A 19470-nucleotide genomic window follows, 5' to 3' on the forward strand; every position below is an offset into this window, starting at 1 on the left:
ATCTAGGCACATCACTGTTTGAGGGCTTGATAACCCCAGGTAGGTGGAGGGGGCAGGGGCAGGATGTTTAGTTATACTATTTTGTTGCTTAGCAGGCAGGCATAGCACTCTCAGTTGTATTGTACTGTAGCCTACATAGGACAATAGATGGAAATTTTTTGTCCATATTGTGTCACATTACATTACGGTCTGTTAAATTAACTGTCCATCTCAAATTAAATAATTTGAAAATTTACACTGTCATTGCTTGCAAAGCGTTAAAAGTACGGCGTATGTTGTCGTGACAAACCGGTGGCAGGGGTTGGGTGGGATGGGGTGGGGGGGACCTATAATGGTCTCTTGTCCCCTTCCCCCTGCAAATCTGTTGACAGCCCTGCTTACAGGTACGCAAAGGCGCGTCTTGATGCACATGACGTTATGTGATTTCTGTTGCGCATGCGTATCTGAGTACCAATTATGCGCACCCCTGGTAATAGGCGAGCGGATAACACACTGACATCATAGATGATTTCTGCTCCAAGTAAGGCCAGAAGGCAACACAATTAGATGATCTATAAGAGCAGAATTTGTCATTCCTGTCATTTCACATACCATTGTTGTTGTCGTCGTCCTCAGTCGTTGGCTGTGCCGGCAGCACGGTGACCTTGGTGCCCGTCTGCTGAATGAACTGCTGCAGGTTGACCTGCCGAAGCTCTTTAGTCAGCTGCTCCAGCTCCTGCTCTTTCTCCTATTAAAAAGGACATCACAGTGAGCGTCCTAGAAGACGTAACCTAGTTTGAAAAGTTGGTTACGCAAGTGCAAGCAAGGGATTGCAGATATATTTCATCTTATAATAGGGCAAAGAATTCTGTAAACCCTTCTTTCCTTTTCTCATTATGACCTCACACCCAGCGGGACCTCGTGTATACATTGCGCTCTTTCAATCAAGAATCCACCAGAGCCTTCCTGCAAAGCGGAGATTGAACTTGGCATCCCTGTCCGCGACCTAATGAGCTTAGATTTGCACGGTTCCACTTCAGCGCAAGAGGATGGGATTCGCAACCCCCCGCGAGCATCTTTCTCAAACAATCGTCTTTGTGCCGGAGGCGGGAAACGAGTTACGCTCGCTAAAGACTGACCTGAAGTCTTTTGCCGGACTGGCCGAGCGAGCGTTCCAACGCCCTGCAGCCGCTCTCCAAGCGAGCCGTGTGCTGGCTCTGCAAGTCCAGCTCTGTTGTCACTTTCTCCAGTTGGGCCTCCACCTGAAAAAAGCAAAGGACGGGGATGAAAAAAAAAAAAGTTATCCTCACAACTTGGATTAGTACCAAATTTTACACAGCCCTCGCTGAATATGTATGAATTGAGAAATTAACATTCATGCATTATTCACTGAGGGATGAACGGAAAAGTCTGGGTTCATCTTTGTTTTCATTTTTCAGCAAAAACGCAAAGGAAACGTCCTTTCATATGCACAGGGAATAAATTCCAAGATCTTTTTTGCCATCATTGTTATTAGGGCTGTCAAAATTATCGCGTTAACGGGCGTTAATAATTTTTTTTAATTACCCTAATTTTCGGACTATAAGCCGCTACTTTTTTCTCTCACTTTGAATCCTGCGGCTTATAGTCCAGTGCGGCTTATTCGTTGATTTATTTGGGTTAATAGATAGGACTTTATTTGACAACGGCGTCATAAGACTGCCGTAAGACCGCCAAAATTAGGACATGACACTAACAAGAGCAATAGTGAACGCTTATGACAGATGTCATTAAGTGTCATCCGGCAAATTATATCACCAACTCCATTTATGTCAATCCTGGATCTTTTACATCCATTCAAAGTGAGATAATTTGACATCTGTCATAACTATTCATTAATGCTCATGGCAGTGTCATGTCATAATAATGATTCTTTTAGGAAAGTCTTATAGCGTTACTGTCAAATAAAGTAGCTAACTAGCAATTAATGAAACAACTGGAACAGTCAGTGAAGAAATAATTAGCACAGAACATGAATTTTGACATTTACATATGCAGAGCTGCAATGCATGCTAGGAGGCATGTTGGGCGACAACAGTGTTGACAGCAGGTGTCGGCAGAGGTTGACTATCTCCCCCCAGTGGCCAGTGATGGCAAACTGATGCTTCTTGATTTAATGAAGCTTTGGAGCCAGTGGTTCATTTGGTTTTATGACAGACTTATGATGCCGCTGTCAAATAAAGTGTTACCCGTTAATATCTTTTGGTGTAAAGATCCCATTCTACATTGAGCACAACTTGGGCTTATAGTCCAGTGCGGCTTATCTATGAACAAATGCCTTTTTCATGTCAAACTTGGTGGGGGGCGGCTTATAGTCAGGTGCGCATTATAGTCCAGAAATTATGGTAATCATGTTAAAATATTTGACGCAATTAACACGCATGCCCCGCTCAAACAGATTAAAATGACAGCAGTGTCATGTCCACTTGTTACTTGTGTTTTTGTCTCCCTCTGCTGGCGCTATGGTGCGACTGATTTTATGGGTTGACATCAACAATGGCGAGCTACTAGTTTATTTTTTGATTGAAAATTTTACAAATTTTACTGAAACAAAAACATTAAAAGGGGTTTTAATATAAAATTTCAATAACTTGTACTAAAATTTCTATAACTTGTACTAAAATTTATTTTTTAAGAACTACAAGTCTTTCTATCCATGGATCGCTTTAACAGAAAATGTTAATGCCATCTTGTTGATTTATTGTTATAATAAACAAATACAGTACTTATGTACAGTATGTTGAATGTATACATCCGTCTTGTGTCTTATCTTTCCATTCCAACAATAATTTACAGAAAAATATGGCATATTTTATAGATGGTTTGAATTGCGATTAATTACGATTAATTAATTTTTAAGCTGTGATTAATTCGATTAAAAATTTTAATCGTTTAACAGCTCGAGTTGTTATGTAACACTTGAGTATGGGTCATGTGTATTTCAGGGCATGGGTTTGAATTGAGAAAATGTGAGGAAATTCAGTGGGGAAAAAAAAGGGAACATGAGATCTACAGTGTATCACAAAAGTGAGTACACCCCTCGCATTTCTGCAGATATTTAAGTATAACTTTTCATGGGACAACACTGACAAAATGACACTTTGACACAATGAAAAGTAGTCTGTATGCCGTTTATATAATAGAGTTCATTTATTTTCCCCTCAAAATAACTCAACATATAGCCATTAATATCTAAACCGCTGGCAACAAAAGTGACTACACCCCTTAGAAACTACGTACATCCCTAAATGTCCAAATTGAGTACGGTTTGTCATTTTCCTGCCAAAATGTCATGTGACTTGTTACAGGAGTGCTGTCAGCATTGCTGCAGAGATTGAAGAGGTGGGGGGGTCAGCCTGTTAGTGCTCACACCATACGCCGCACTCCACATCAAATTGGTGTGCACGGCTGTCACCCCAGGAAGAAGCCTATTCTGAAGACGGTGCACAAGAAACCCTGCAAACAGTTTGCTGAAGACATGTCAACAAAGCACATGGATTACTCGAACTATGTCCTATGGTCTGATGAGATGGGCGGGATTTGATTTTCTGTATTATGTCGATTTTGTTTTTGAAGTCTGTAAATCGGTGTTCTGATATGTTGATGAATGACCTTTATTTACCATGCTTTGTCTTTCCTGGGTTGCAAAAAACTTACAGTAGTGGAGTTTGGAGCTGCAATCCACTTTTCAAATCTATTTTTATACTCTTGTAATTTCTCCAGAAGTAATGCAATCACACTTACTGGCCACTTGCTGCAGAAGTAGTATGCCTTGTGATTTGACAACTTCTCGCGAAAGAGTAAACACTCAGAAAATCCTTCTGCATTGGCAATGAATACAATTGATTGCCCAAGAAATGTTGAATCCTCTGTTCTCATTTTTCCCCCTCTTTTCCTCATTGGAATCCATGTCCCATCATATACAGCATCTTACAAAAGTGAGTGCACCCCTTGCATTTCTGCAGATATTTAAGTATAACTTTTCATGGGACAACAAAATGACACTTTGACACAATAAAAAGTAGTCTGTGTGCAGCTTAAATATTATAGTTAATTTATTTTCCCCTCAAAATAACTCGATATAGCTATTAATATCTAAACCCCTGGCAACAAAAGTGAGTACACCCCTTAGAAACTACACCCCTAAATTTCCAAATTGAGTACTGCTTGCGATTTTTCCTCCAAAATGTCTTGTGAATCGATAGTGTTACTAGGTCCAGGTGTGCATAGGGAGCAGGTGTGTTCAAATTTGTAGTGCAGCTCTCACACTGTCTCATACTGGTCACTGAAAGTTCCAACATGGCACGTATTGTTGCGCTATATGAAGATGGCCGAGGCTACAAGAAGATTGCCAACACCCCAAAACTGAGCTGTAGCGCAGTGGCTAAGATCATCCAGCATTTTAAAAGAGCAGGGTCCACTCAGAACAGGCCTCGGGTTGGTCGTCCAAAGAAGTTGAGCGCACGTGCTGAGCGTCAAATGCTTTCTCTGAAAGATCGTCGCAGGAGTGCTGTCAGCATTGCTGCAGAGATTGAAGAGGTGGGGTGTCTGTCTGTTAGTGCTCAGACCATACGCCGCACTCTACATAAAATTGGTGTGCATGGCTGTCACCCCAGGAGGAAGCCTCTTCTGAAAACGGTGTACAAGAAAGCCCGCAAACTGTTTGCTGAAGTCATGTCAACGAAGCACATGGATTACTGGAACCATGTCCCATGGTCTGATGAGACGGGTGGGCTTTCTTGTTGTTGGGTCTAAAACTAGTTCTTTAACTTAGTTATTTACCCAAGGCAAGCTGACAAAAGGCAGGGCATAAAGTGAGACAGAGAGTTGATGTTTTTCAACCTGCAGGTTGGGAGAGCCAGGACACAGAGTTCCGCGATCAATGCTGACTCATTAGAGTCTCTCTCCGAACTCCCCCACGCGGCTAACGTTTATTGAGGGCTTGTTGCTGGGCAGAATACAGTTACAACACTGTTGTCCAACGTGGCAGGTTCGATCGGGCAATTTCCTTATTCTAGTCATTGAATTAACAGTCACACTCTTGATTGAATTAACAGTCACACTCTTGAGCGGGCAAGATATCTTTGTTTTGAACATACATTTCAGATTCAGAATATTTATTGTCATTGTTGCAAAAAGCACAACGAAACTTTGTTTGGAGCATCCATACAGCTAAGTTGGTGAAGTGCAAAACCCATATAATAAATACCCTTAAGTACCCAGCGTAAACATTGACACAGTATTAGACATAAGTACAAAAAAGATTCCACAGCAGCATAAAGTCATTTGCACTCAAAGTACTGTGGCTTGGTGGAAAAGTACTGAGATGTTGTGTGATGAATCAACATATGTGTGTGTATCTATCAGCAGAATGTGAGCAATCGCCGGTAAGCACATGATTATGGGCTAAAACTGTATTCTTCAGAATAGCTTGGGAGTGCGCGTGTAAAAGCTGTGGGAGAGCAAACTGGCATAATATATTTGGCATATAAAAACAAGCTTATCTTACACTTGTGTACCATCTCCAGAAGAGGCTTACTCCTGTCCATGCACACCAATTTGATGTAGAGTGTGGCGTACAGTCTGAGCACTAACAGGCTGACCCCCCACCTCTTCAATCTCTGCAGCAATGCTGACAGCACTCCTGTCACGAGTCACATGACATTTTGGAGGGAAAATGACAAGCAGTACTCAATTTGGACATTTAGGGATGTACGTAGTTTCTAAGAGGTGCACTTTTGTTGGCAGGGGTTTAGATATTAATGGCTATATTTTGTGTCAAAGTGTCATTTTGTCAGTGTTGTCCCATGAAAAGATATACTTAAATATCTGCAGAAATGCTAGGGGTGTACTCACTTTTGTGATACACTGTATGTCACTTGATGGCAACTTCATAACTTGTTGGCTGCCAATGAGTGATGGATTGCTCAGATTTGCTTTAAAATGAACCCACGTTACCTCCTCTTCATTGATCACGTGACTGAGTTCATCGTCCTGCAGCAGACGCTCTTGCTGGAGGCCACCCTCCATGCTCTGACACACGAACGACAAGCAGAAAGGGTCATTTTTTGGGAACGAAACAGCGAAAAATACTTTCCGCCGAGGGTGCCGGATAAACGAACCTGAATGCGCGCTAAGTATTCGGAAAGCTTAGCCTCGCAGTCGCGCACCCGGGCCTGCAGCTCGGCCAGCTGTTGCCGAAGTTGCCGCTCGCTCTCCTGCTCGATGAGCAGCTCGTTCTGCCAGAATTCCTCCTCGTCCATCTCGGCGTCGTTCCTTCTCACCTGCTGCTCCAAGAGCAGAAGCTCCTCTTCCAGGCATCCTTCCTGGCGGGAGAGAATTCAATCCGCTTTTAAAAGGTTGCCGGGCAACAGGATCCGCTGCAGATGAGAGTCCCTAGCCCGCTCACCTCGCTGGCCTCCTCCCATTCCCGCAGCTCGGCCTCGCAGCACAGAAGACGGCTTTCCAGAACCTGCAGTTTGTCTCTCTGCAGACGGACCAGTCGCCCCAGCTCTCGCGCCGGACTGCTCGGCACCGAGGATGACCCGCCACCGCTTTCGCCCCTGATTACCCGGCTGAGGTTCAAGCTTACGCCGCGCTGCTGGGTGTTCTTGCCTGCATAAATACAGTGGAAGTTAAGGGTGTGCCGTCTTAGGCACCCTACAATTTGATTCAATTACAATTCAGGGTGCTACGATTCAATTATTGAACAATGATCACGGTATTGACGATGATCACGGTTATCCCGATTATCGATGCATTGTATATTACTACCGTAATTTTTGCACTATAAGGTACACCTGACTATAAGCCGCACCCTTCAAATTTGACACAAAAACAGCATTTGTTTACACAGTGCTCTCCATAATTATTGGCACCTCTGAAAAAGATGTGTTTTTTTAGCTTCTAATATATTTTTTTTAATTCAAATAATATGGGACCTTAATGGAAAAAAAAAAAAAATCCAACCTTCAATACAAGTGCATTCATTCAGTGGGGAAAAAAATCCCACATAAAGAAAAAAATATTTGACATCAAATAATATGTGTCACAAATATTAGCACGCCTGGTGTTAATACTTTGTACAACCCCCTTTTGCCAACAAAACAAGGTCTGGGGACTGAGATGGCCATGGCAGGAGCTTGATTTTGTGTCTGGTGAAACATTTCTGTGTAGATTTGGCCATATGTTTAGGGTCATTGTCTTGCTGAAAGACCCAGTGACGACCCATCTTCAGCTTTCGAGCAGAGGGCAACAGATTTGGATTTAAAATGTCCTGGTATTTCAAAGCATTTATGATGCCATGCACCCTAACAAGGTTCCCAGGGCCTTTGGAAACGAAACAGCCCCACAGCATCATTGACCCATCCCCATACTTCACTCATCTGAGCAAAGTACACGGTCCTAGTTGAAGCCTGGGACCATGTGTATTTTTGTGTGAGACCAAAATTGAGCTTTTTGGCAACAAACACTCTAAGTGGGTCTGGCGTGCCACGAAAGATGCGCATGCTGAAAAGCACCTCATACCCACTGTGAAGTCATGTATGATGTGATGTGTATGTGTATGTATATGTGTGTATGTGTATATATATGTATATATATATATATATATACATATATATATATATATATTATGCGTATATATATATATTGGTGTTATTATAATTACTGCAACTATTAGTATTATTATTATCAATGTAATCATTATGATTAGTACAGCTGTTGTAGGGAAGTGACTGCATTCCTATGGAATTTTTGGAGTGAAATGGGGGTGGGACTCAAAAAGCTCGGCTTCTTCCCACTCCTTTTCGAGCTACACGTGTATGTATTGTTATAATTTTTGTTACATTCATCATGACTGTTTAATTTTTATTTTATTGTATTTTATTTTTTCCATACTTGTTGTTTTTTGTTTTTTGTTGTTATTGCTCGAAATAAAAATCAATCAATCAATCATTAGGGAAAATCATCGTTTTTGAACATTTATGAATCGTAATCAAATCGTCACGTGTCGAATCGCGATGCATCTAATAATAATCGATTTTTTGGCACTCCCTTAGTAGAAGTGCGTGAAAACAACAACTCAACAACAACAAAATGAAGCCTCCACAGTACCTTCGGCATCTCTGTTTTTCCCAAAGATCTCCCGCAGACCTCTCGCCCCTCCGCTGAAAGTCAGAGACTTGCGTTTTGGCTCCCTTCGCTTGAGCGAACGATCGGCCCCCGAGGGGCGCAGCTTGGCCAGTGGGGGTAAGCTCTGGCGGTAGAAAGCTCGCTCCGACCCGCGGGCCAGCCCGTCCGGCGGGGGGCGCTCGCTAACGGACGGGCCGGTCCGCTGGAGGATAAGCTGCACGTCACTGGCGTACTGGCCCCATTTGTTGAGCGACACCACGGGATTCTCCTGGGGCGCGAGATGGCGCTCCGTTTCCCTCCATTTCTCAATTAAGGTGTATCTGCCTGTGCGACCTAGGGCACAAAAAAAACAAATAGCTCATGTTCCAGTGGCGCTTCTATCATTTTTCTGAAACGGGCAAAGAAGTGGCCCCGTGTAACCCACTTCAGTGTTTCTTTTGGTCAGCCACATTTTTCATTACATGACCTTTAACGCAATACTTTTAATCACTCTCCATTTAATTCGTACAGTGGAATGAAAAAGTATCTGAACCTTTTGAAATTTCTCACATTTCTGCACAAAATCATCATCAAATGTGATCTGATTTTTGTCAGAATCAGACAGATGAAAAAACTGTGTCTGCTTTAACTAACACCACCCATATACCCATTATAAGTTTTCATATTTTAATGAGGACAGCATGCAAACAATGACAGAAAGGGGAAAAATAAGTAAGTGAACCATCACATTTAATATTTTGTAGCCCCCCCTTTGGCAGCAAAAACTTCAACCAGACGCTTCCTGTAGCTGTAGATCAGTTTGGCACATCGATCAGGATTAATCTTGGCCCATTCTTCTCTATAAAAATGCTGTAGTTCAGTCAGATTCCTGGGATGTCTGGCATGAATCGCTGTCTTTAGCATCTCAATGGGGTCCAAGTCTGGACATTGACTTGGCCACTCCAGAACTTCTGAAACCATTCTGAAGTTGATTTACTTCTGTGTTTTGGATCATTGTCTTGTTGCAGATGAAACAAAAGTAGAGCTTTTTGGAAAAAGGCATCAACATAGAGTTTACAGGGAAAAAACCGAGGCCTTCAAAGAAAACATGGTCCCCACAGTCAAACATGGTGGAGAATCCCTGATGTTTTGGGGTTGCTTTGCTACCTCTGGCACTGGACTACTTGACTGTGGCCATGACATTATGAAGTGGGAAGACTACCAACAAACTTTGCAGCATAATGTAGGGCCCAGTGTGAGAAAGCTGGGTCTCCCTCAGAGATCATGGGTCTTCCAGCAGGACAATGACCCAAAACACACTTCAAAAACACTAGCAAATGGTTTGAGAGAAAACACTGGAGACTTCTAAAGTGGCCAGCAATGTGTCCAAACCTGAATCCCATAGAACACCTGTGGAGAAATCGGAAAATGGCAGTTTGAAGAAGGCACCTTTCAAATCTCAGAGAGGTTGAGTCGAGGGTTGACGCTGTTGTTCCCTCGGACTGCAGGACAGCTAGAACTTGTTTGGATGTTAGTCGAGGTTCTTTATCCACCATCCGCCCAATCTTTCTTTGAAATCTCTCGTCAATTTTTCTTTTCAGTCCACATCTAGGGAGGTTAGCCACAGTGCCATGGGCTTAACACTTTTTGATGACACTGCGCACGGTAGACACAGGAACATTCAAGTCTTTGGAGATGGACTTGTAGCCTTGAGATTGCCATGATTCCTCACAATTTTGCTTCTCAAGTCCGAAGACAGGTCTTTGGTCTTCTTTTTTTCATCCATGCTCAATGTGGTACACACAAGGACACAGGACTGAGGTTGAGTCAACTTTAATCCATTTTAACTGGCTGCAAGTGTCATTTAGTTATGTGCCACAGGTAAGTAACAGTTGCTGTTTATTAAACCAATTAGAGAAGCATCACATGATTTTTCAAAGGGTGGTAATGCTTTTATCCGGCCCATTTTTCGAGTTTTGTGTCAAATTATAATTTTTTTTTTTTTTATTATTCTCTGTTGTGTTTTTTTCATTGCAAGCAAAATAAATGAAGATATTACCACCCAAGCATTTGTAATTGCAATCATTTTCTGAGAGAAATTGAGCATTATCTGACAGAATTGCAGGGGTGCCAAAACTTTTGGCTAGCAGTGGACTCCCTTGCCTTATACACAGTTCAACCCTGTTATTTCTCTTTCCATTCAACAAGTGCTCTAGTGTAGACTCTTCAACTCTAATGTTCCCACTACTTTTAAAGGTGTAAGGCCGTATTTCAAAGCAATTCTTCTCCCACATGTCACAAAGGAAAAAAGAACACTTTTACAGTAAACACTAAAAGGATTTTATGGTGGGGAAATTCCACATCAACAAAAGGTGGGTACTGGGAACTGGGTTCAATGGTTCACAGCTCTGTGAATTCAGTCTGTATGTGTGTGCAGATAGAGCGTGGGTGCGAGCAATAGAGGCGCATTCATCACAGTGGACGGGCACAAAGTGCCGTGCTGTGCAGGACAAAAAGGCACAGGCTGCACAAAAGACAGTGAGCGCCATAATTCCTGTTTCACAGTCGGCATTCAAGACCACCAGGAGAACAATATTTGAAGCGGGAGGCTTGTGGGAAACAGAGATATACAATGTAACCACTTTGGGTGCATTTAGGCCTGAATTTACAGCTGGAGTGGATAAATCTGACACTTTGCGACTTTCAGCTTTTAAAATTTTAAACACTGTTGAATTGCGGATCTCACCGATGGCTTGAGCGAGCGCGATGACCACTTCTTGGCAGGTGGTGAACTCTGTAACGCCGCACACGATGCGCTGTACGCCGTCCACCCAGACTTTCAGCTCCATGGCCTTCATCCAGACACCCTCATTCCTCCACACCACAAGGGGGTGTTAAGGGATTCGCTGGCCATCTAGAGGAAGAAGAAAAAAGAGTAAATAGCAATTGTTTGATATCGATTAGTTATGGAAAGCTGAATGTTTATTCAATTTCGTTGATTTGGAGCTTTAAGAAAACATACGGTGTATCACGAAAGTGAGTACACCCCTCGCATTTCTGCAGATATTTAAGTGTATCGTTTCATGGGACAACACTGACAAAATGACACTTTGACACAATGAAAGTAGTCTGTGTGCAGCTTATATCAAAGAGTTAAATTATTTTCCCCTAAAAATAACTAAAAATATAGCCATTAATATCTAAACCCTTGGCAAAAAAGTGAGTACACCCCATAGAAACTACTAGAGGAGAGGTGGGAATCTTTGGGCACCTAACGATTCGATCACGATTCAGAGGCGACGATTCGATTATAAATCAATTATTGATGCCACCCCCTCCCCCCCAGAAGAGGCTTCCTCCTGTGGTGACAGCCATGCACACCAATTTGATGTAGAGTGCGGCTTATGGTCTGAGCACTAGCAGGCTGACCCCCCACCTCTTCAATCTCTGCAGCAATGCTAATAGCACTCCTGTAACGAGTCACATGACATTTTGGAGGGTAAATAACAAGCAGTACTCAATTTGGACATTTAGGGATGTAGTTTCTAAGGAGTGTACTCACCTTTGTTGCCATGGGTTTAGATATTAATGGCTATATTTTGAGTTATTTTGAGGGGAAAATACATTAACTCTATTATATAAGCTGCACACATACAACTTTTCATTGTGTCAAACTGTCAGTTTGTTAGTGTTGTCCCATGAAAAGACATAAATATCTGCAGATATCCAAGGGGTGTACTCACTTTTGTGATACACTGTACAAGAACCTCTGCCAGATTTTCGAGGCTGTTGAATAAATAGCTTTTTATTAGGGCTGTCAAAAATATCACGTTAAAAGGTGGTATTTAATTTTTAAAATTAATCACGTTAAAATATTTGACGTAATTAACGCACATGCCCCGCTCAAACAGATTAAAATGACAGTAGTTTAATGTCCGCTTGTTACTTGTTTTTTTGGTGTTTGGCGCCCTCTGCTGGCGCTTGGGTCCAACTGATTTTATGGGTTAGTACCATGAGTGAGCATGGTGTAATTATTGACATCAAAAATGGCAAGCTACTAGTTTATTTTTTGATTGAAAATTTTACAAATTTTAATAAAACGAAAACATTAAGAGGGGTTTTAATATACAATTTCTATAACTTGTACTAACATTTATCTTTTAAGAACTGCAAGTCTTTCTATCCATGGATCGCTTTAAGAGAATGTTAATAATGTTAATGCCATCTTGTTGATTTATTGTTATAATAAACAAATACAGTACTTATGTACCACATGTTGAAGGTATATATCTGTCTTGTGTCTTATCTTTCTATTCCAAGAATAATTTACTGAAAAACATGGCATATTTTATAGATGGTTTGAATTGCGATTAATTACGATTAATTAATTTTTAAACTGTAATTAACTCAATTAAAAATTTTAATCGTTTGACAGCCCTACTTTTCATACAAATAGCCCCTCTCTTCCAGTGTGATTTCCATGCGGCAAAGCTAATAGCAATTGCATGCACGCAGCTGGAAAGCTATTTCAAACTGCTGACACAAGCACCTCAGCGGACTCATTATCGACCTGGCAGGGGCCAAAGCAGCCGCACCGACCGCAGCAGAAGGCACCGGTGCTTAACACTCGGGCCTTTTTTTTGTGCGCAAACCTCCCAGGGTGGATCTCTCCATTCAAATGACAGGTTAGAGAGATGTGTATCACCATAGGCACATTAGGCAGCTGGCAGGGGAGCATTAGCATTAGATGTGATGATGTGTCGCATTTTCACGAGAGGCAATGAAATGTCGGAGCTGAGGAACGGATTCACATAGTGGTTTTTTTCATGTACGTTCATGTAAAAAAATGAGAATCAATTGAGAAAAGTGTGGGAAAAACTGGATTTTCACAAAAATAATACCTAATGGGCTCATAAAGTTTCACAGCGTACTTGGCAGAGGTAATTTTCATAATAGCTAGTCATTTAAATGTGATTATTATTGTAGTGAGGTCAACTACCGCTCAAAACCACCAATGCTTTAAGTAATAAAATGCCCCCCAAAACTGTTCTTTTTAAAGCCTTTAAAGCCTGCACAATATTTTATTCAAATTTCCAGTAACACTTTATTTGATAGTGGCATCATAAGACCGTCATACATAGACATCATCACTATTGACGTGTCACTTCGTCATTTTTTGCGCGACGCCTTATCAGAGGGGGCCGAGCTTCATTTAGTAATAGCTGAAGACGGCACACGCTCATGTCGGATTTAATCTTGGATTTACATAAAATCGGATTTAACTACGAAAGCTGTACCGCATACAAACAAGGATTGTCTCAGGAGTGATTTGTTTGAGGATTTAAGGTAAATATTATATTTTCGTACCATGCATGCGTGATTGAAGCATTTATTCGCAGGAATTTTCTTCTTTGTTTACACATGGAGGCGGCTAATTTTTGTAACTGACTAGCCTCATAGCTTACTTTTAACCAAGAATCGAGACTGTTTTACGTCGTTATCTATGAAGAATTCGGGGATTTAAGCATTTATTCACAAGAATTTTTGCCAGAAAAGCTCCTGTTTACGCCAGGCGTCCACTAGCCTCATTAGTTAACATAGTAGCATTGTACTTCATCAATATACGTAAAATAAACACTAACTGCACGGTTTCTTTGCTTTTAACCAAGAATCGAGACTGTTTTGCGACCATATCGATGAAGATTTCGGGGATTTAAGCATTTATTCACAAGAATTTTCACCAGAAAAACTCCTTTTACGCCAGGTGGGCGCTAGCCTCATTTGCTAACATAGTAGCATTGTACTTCGTCGATATACGTAAAATAAACGCTAGCTGCACGTTTTTTTTTTGCTTTTAACCAAGAATCGAGACTGTTTTATGTCCATATCCATGAAGAATTCGGTGATTTAAGCATTTATTCACAATAATTTTTGTCCCAAAAAACCCCTTTTACGCCAGGTGGCTGCTAGCCTCATTTGCTAACATAGTAGCACTGTACTTCGTCAATATACATAAAATAAACACTAACTGCACGTTTTTTTTTTTTGCTTTTAACCAAGAATCGAGACTGTTTTAGTCCATATCCATGAAGAATTCGGTGATTTAAGCATTTATTCACAAGAATTTTTGTCAAAAAATACTCTTTTTACGCCAGGTGGCCGCTAGCCTCATTCGCTAACATAGTAGCATTGTACTTCATCAATATACGTAAAATAAACACTAACTGCACGGTTTCTTTGCTTTTAACCAAGAATCGAGACAGTTTTACGTCCATATCCATGAAGAATTCGGTGATTTAAGCATTTATTCACAAGAATTTTTGTCCAAAAAAACTCCTTTTACGCCAGGTGGCCGCTAGCCTCATTTGCTAACATAGTAGCATTGTACTTCATCAGTATACGTAAAATAAACGCTAACTGCAAGTTTTTTTTGCTTATAACCAAGAATCGAGACTGTTTTACGTCCATATCCATGAAGAATTTGGTGATTTAAGCATTTATTCACAAGAATTTTTGTAAAAAAAAAAACTCCTTTTACGCCAGGTGGCCGCTAGCCTCATTCGCTAACATAGTAGCATTGTACTTCATCAATATACGTAAAATAAACACTAACTGCACGGTTTCTTTGCTTTTAACCAAGAATCGAGACTGTTTTACGTCAATATCCATGAAGAATTCGGTGATTTAAGCATTTATTCACAAGAATTTTTGTCCAAAAAAAACTCCTTTTACGCCAGGTGGCCGCTAGCCTCATTTGCTAACATAGTAGCATTGTACTTCATCAGTATACGTAAAATAAACGCTAACTGCAAGTTTTTTGCTTATAACCAAGAATCAAGACTGTTTTACGTCCATATCCATGAAGAATTCGGTGATTTAAGCATTTCTTCACAAGAATTTTTGTCCAAAAAAACTCCTTTTACGCCAGGTGGCCGCTAGCCTCATTTGCTAACATAGTAGCATTGTACTTCATCAATATACGTAAAATAAACACTAACTGCACGGTTTCTTTGCTTTTAACCAAGAATCGAGACTATTTACGTCCATATCTATAAAGAATTCAGGAATTTTTGCCACAAAAGCTCTGTTTACGCCAGGCGGTCGCTAACCTTATTTGCTAACATAGTAGCATTGTACTTCATCAATATACGTAAAATAAACGCTAAATGCACTGTTTCTTTGCTTTCAACCAAGAATCGAAACTGTTTTACGTCCATATCTATGAAGAATTCAAGAATTTAAGCATTTATTCACAAGAATTTTCACCAGAAAAGCTCCTTTTACGACAGGTGGCCGCTAGCCTCATTTGCTAACAGTATATATTGTATAATGAAAATAAAGGGCTATTCCATTCTATAATCTTAGTCTTAACCCTTTGTACTGACTCCATTTTGAAAGGTTAAAAGAAGGCTCCCTGAGAACAAGTTGACAATTTATTCGGGTCGACAGTGATCAACAGAATGGCGAAACAGACACAGACTCAGGCGAGGAAGCAAACTCGTTCCAAGGTCACCATATCACACGTCAACAAAAGGTTCCCGGGAAAAAAATAATGAGTAGTTGAACATTCAGTCTTTTGAGGGCTCTCGCGGGGCGGGCCATGGGCAGGAAGAAGGGTTTGTTTGGGATTATTATGTGTTTGTTGATTGGACAGGAGGATTTGGGAGTTACTGTTGTCCGGGCAACGAACATTGAGGATTTTGCCACCTCAGCGTCAAAGGGGATCTTGAAGTCTAGTCAGTCGTGTTATCAGTTGGATATCGGGCGTTCTCCGGTGCTCCTTGTGCTGGGACAGACCGTCCCACCATTTGTTCTGGACTGTCCAGGAGAACTGATTGCGAGAGTTGGTGCGTCAATCTTTGGGCTTCCATGATAAGAAGGTGTTGTGTATCTTTTATGCCCTAACTTCTGCTTGTTTTCCCTAAACTATGGCATAAGTGCTATTTATTTTATATTGGGTGTGTTACAGTAATGCAAACAGTTAGACTGTGCCTACGAGAAAAGGTACTATCTCCTTCAAAGTATATTGGCCTCAAATATCGGCTCACAAAATAGGTTTTGGATATCGGCAATTTTCTGAAATTTATTTTTGGATATCGGTATCAGCATCGGCATTTGAAAATCCCATATCGGTCAACCTTGATTAATGAATGCTAATTACAGATGTCATTAAGTGTCAAATTTTGACACTCACTCCATTTATCTCCAGGCCGAATCTTTTACATCCATTCAAAAGTGACATAGTTTGCCGGATCTTACGATGCCACTTTCAAATAAAATGTTACCAAATTTCCTTCTACGAATGTACATTTGAGCCATATGTGCATAGACACAGCAGATGTTCAGAAGCATCTGCTCTTCTTTTTGATGAAAAGGCACTTTTGTAGCATCTAAATGAAAAAGACAGCACTAACTTAAGACTCTAATCAAATTTGCCGCGCGACATCACATGTGCTCCCTTGTGGAAACGACCTTCGATTTTCTTCACCCGCGAATAGCAACACCCGCGCCCTTAAAGCCACATTGATGCCAGCCGACGGATAAATAAATCATACCAGACGTGGTAGTGAGTAAACATCGGCGAGCGTGTTGCAACGGCGTGCAAGTCTTCCTATTTTTGTGCACTCTGTAAATCTATACTCAAGCATTTGAATGCCAAATTCTATTAACTGGGAGGCTTGATAGCATAAGCGGATTTTATGGGGGGGGGGGGTTAGGCCCCCCCTGGTGTCCGAAAAGTGTTATTGCATGTAATTGACTTTCCTATATATATAAAAGTTGAAAAGCAGTAAAACTGCAACAAAAATGAATGAAATGAACAAAAAAATATATTTTTATAATGGGTCAAAATTATTTTTCGAGCACCTTAGACGGTCATTTGCTTTGCATATAATTTTTAAAAATGTGGGTGGGGGGGTGAGGGGTGGGGGGGGGGGATATTTTTTAAAAATGTTTTTTTTTCTTTGACCGAAAATATTTTTTTAATTGAAGCAACTTTTTTGGGGATTGAATGATTTAGACACAAATGTCCTAATCATAACATGGCCCAAACACAAAAAGGATTGCTTCAATCAAAGAAAACTGTTTCAATGAAAAATGAAGTGTTCAAATGCAAATTTTTCAATCTCAAATATTCAATCAAAAAAGTTGCTGCAATCAAAATAATGAAAAAATGTTTAATTGAAAATAATAAAATTTTTGGGGGAGTCTTTGAGTTTCAAATTTATTTTTGCATTCAAACACATTGCATTTCAAATTTATTTTTGCATTCAAACTAGGGCTGTCAAACGATTAAAATTTTTTATCGAGTTAATCACAGCTTAAAAATTAATTAATCGTAATTAATCGCAACTCAAACCATCTATAAAATATGCCATATTTTTATGTAAATTATTGTTGAATGGAAAGATAAGACACAAGACGGATATATACATTCAACATAATGTCCATAAGTACTGTATTTGTTTATTATAACAATAAATCAACAAGATGGCAAAAGCTGTTAAAGCGATCCATGGATAGAAAGACTTGTAGTTCTTAAAGGATAAATTTTAGTACAAGTTATAGAAATTTTATATTAAAACCTCTCTTAATGTTTTCGTTTTAATAAAATTTGTAAAATTTTCAATCAAAAAAGTAATGAGTAGCCCACCATTGTTGATGTCAATAATTACTTACGCAATGCTCATGGGTGCTGAAGCCTATAAAATCAGTCGCACCCAAGCGCCAGCAGAGGGCGACAAAACTCCAAAAAACACAGCAAGTGGACATTTCACTTTGCTGTCATTTTAATCTGTTTGAGCGTGGCATGTGCGTTAATTGCGTCAAATATTTTAACGTGATTAATTTTTTAAAAATTAAATACCGCCCGTTAACGCCATAATTTTGACAGCCCTAATAAATACGTCTTTGGGAGACTGAAACAATTAAAAATAGAACGTATTTATACGTTTTTGGGAGCAAATGAGTTAAATATTTTTTATATAAGTATAACAAAACTTAAAATGGCTATAACATTCTCAGATTTTACACTGATGCACAAAAATCACCAAATGCATAGATAAACCCCTCTTAATGTTTTTAATAAAATTTGCAAAATTTTCATTCAAAAAATAAACTAGTAGCTCGCCATTGTTGATGTCAATAATTACACAATGCTCATTGTGCTTAAACCCATAAATTCAGTCGCACCAAAGCGCCAGCAGAGGGAGACAAAAAACACAAGTAACAAATGGATAAATGGATTATTGTCATATTAATCTGTTTGAGCGGGGCATGTGCGTTAATTGCGTCAAATATTTTAACGTGATTAATTCAAAAAATTAATTAACGCCCGTTAACGCGATAATTTTGACAGCCCTAATTCAAACACATTTTTTTTCTTAATTGAAGCAACATTTTTTGGGGTTGAATAATAAAGACACAAATCTACCTCCATATGGCTCCGCCCAGGGGATAAAATTTTTGACTGGGGGTAACTACATTGGCACGACACCGGAGGGCGTACCCTATTCAATGGATGACAATCTTGGCGAAAAGTATTGCCTAAGCAGCCTGATTTAGAATGATGGGAAACAAAAAACGCTCATTGTCAACTTATTATTATAAATATTCTTGTAAGTTAATTTTATTGCTGACACTGCGTTTCGGAGTCATCAACATGTTGTGTCCCCCCTGCCCCAAAAGTCAAACTCCACCTATGCTTGATAGTGAAGTTTCGACGTTAATAGACGTCCAATTGATTTAGACGGCGGCGATTTCCCATCATTATGAGAAGGAAAAACAGAATTAACTTGCACTGTTAGCCCATTTAAAGCAATAAAATTCGACTCTACACAGTGTGCAGTGTCTGCTTTATGAGGTGACATTTCCACTAGCATTTTTTTCCACCTTGTATAATAATGTCAGCCATACTAAATGTGACATTTACGGCTGCCAGGTCAGCACGAGCGCCCGGTGTTTGGACACAATAGAACGAGCTCAAACTGCAACGCCGACAAAAAAAGCTGGAAAATAAGACAGCTGGACACGCAATACAGAACTTGGACACGAGCGAGGCCCGCGTGGTGAACGAAGCTAAACTTAGCTGTAACTTCAGTCTTTTCGAGCGTCATTCTCGGGATGCCACAGGAAGAAAGTAGAGCGAGGGAGGGAACGCTGTGGTTGCGTGGTAAATGCTCGAACAAGATATTTCAAAATGACGAGAGAAAAAGTGAAATAGCAGGACAAAAAGCACTGTGGTGTGTGTGTCCACATGGCTCGCTGTCAACGTGACTGAACGCAAACAATTCGTCACCAAGGCGACGCAGCCCCCCGACCTTTTGTTCAAAAGCGCGCTCA

General features: G+C 40.4%; 1 protein-coding gene across 4 annotated transcripts in view; it reads right to left on the reverse strand.

Moving 5' to 3' along the window:
* The window catches only part of rassf8b (Ras association domain family member 8b), a 40867-nt gene that overhangs the window by 10462 nt on the left and 10935 nt on the right, over window positions 1-19470 (reverse strand). For all 4 annotated transcript variants that reach the window (XM_057855431.1, XM_057855433.1, XM_057855432.1 and 1 more), the window contains exons 2-8: window positions 10877-11044; window positions 8134-8484; window positions 6428-6633; window positions 6141-6344; window positions 5977-6051; window positions 1119-1241; window positions 592-727 (exon numbers count right to left, since the gene is read on the reverse strand). In XM_057855431.1, the coding sequence (XP_057711414.1) occupies window positions 592-727; window positions 1119-1241; window positions 5977-6051; window positions 6141-6344; window positions 6428-6633; window positions 8134-8484; window positions 10877-10988 (1207 nt within the window). In that variant the 5' untranslated portion in view covers window positions 10989-11044. The remainder of the gene's footprint in view (window positions 1-591; window positions 728-1118; window positions 1242-5976; window positions 6052-6140; window positions 6345-6427; window positions 6634-8133; window positions 8485-10876; window positions 11045-19470) is intronic.

Source organism: Corythoichthys intestinalis, chromosome 13 (assembly GCF_030265065.1).
Source record: "Corythoichthys intestinalis isolate RoL2023-P3 chromosome 13, ASM3026506v1, whole genome shotgun sequence".
NCBI lineage: Eukaryota > Metazoa > Chordata > Actinopteri > Syngnathiformes > Syngnathidae > Corythoichthys > Corythoichthys intestinalis.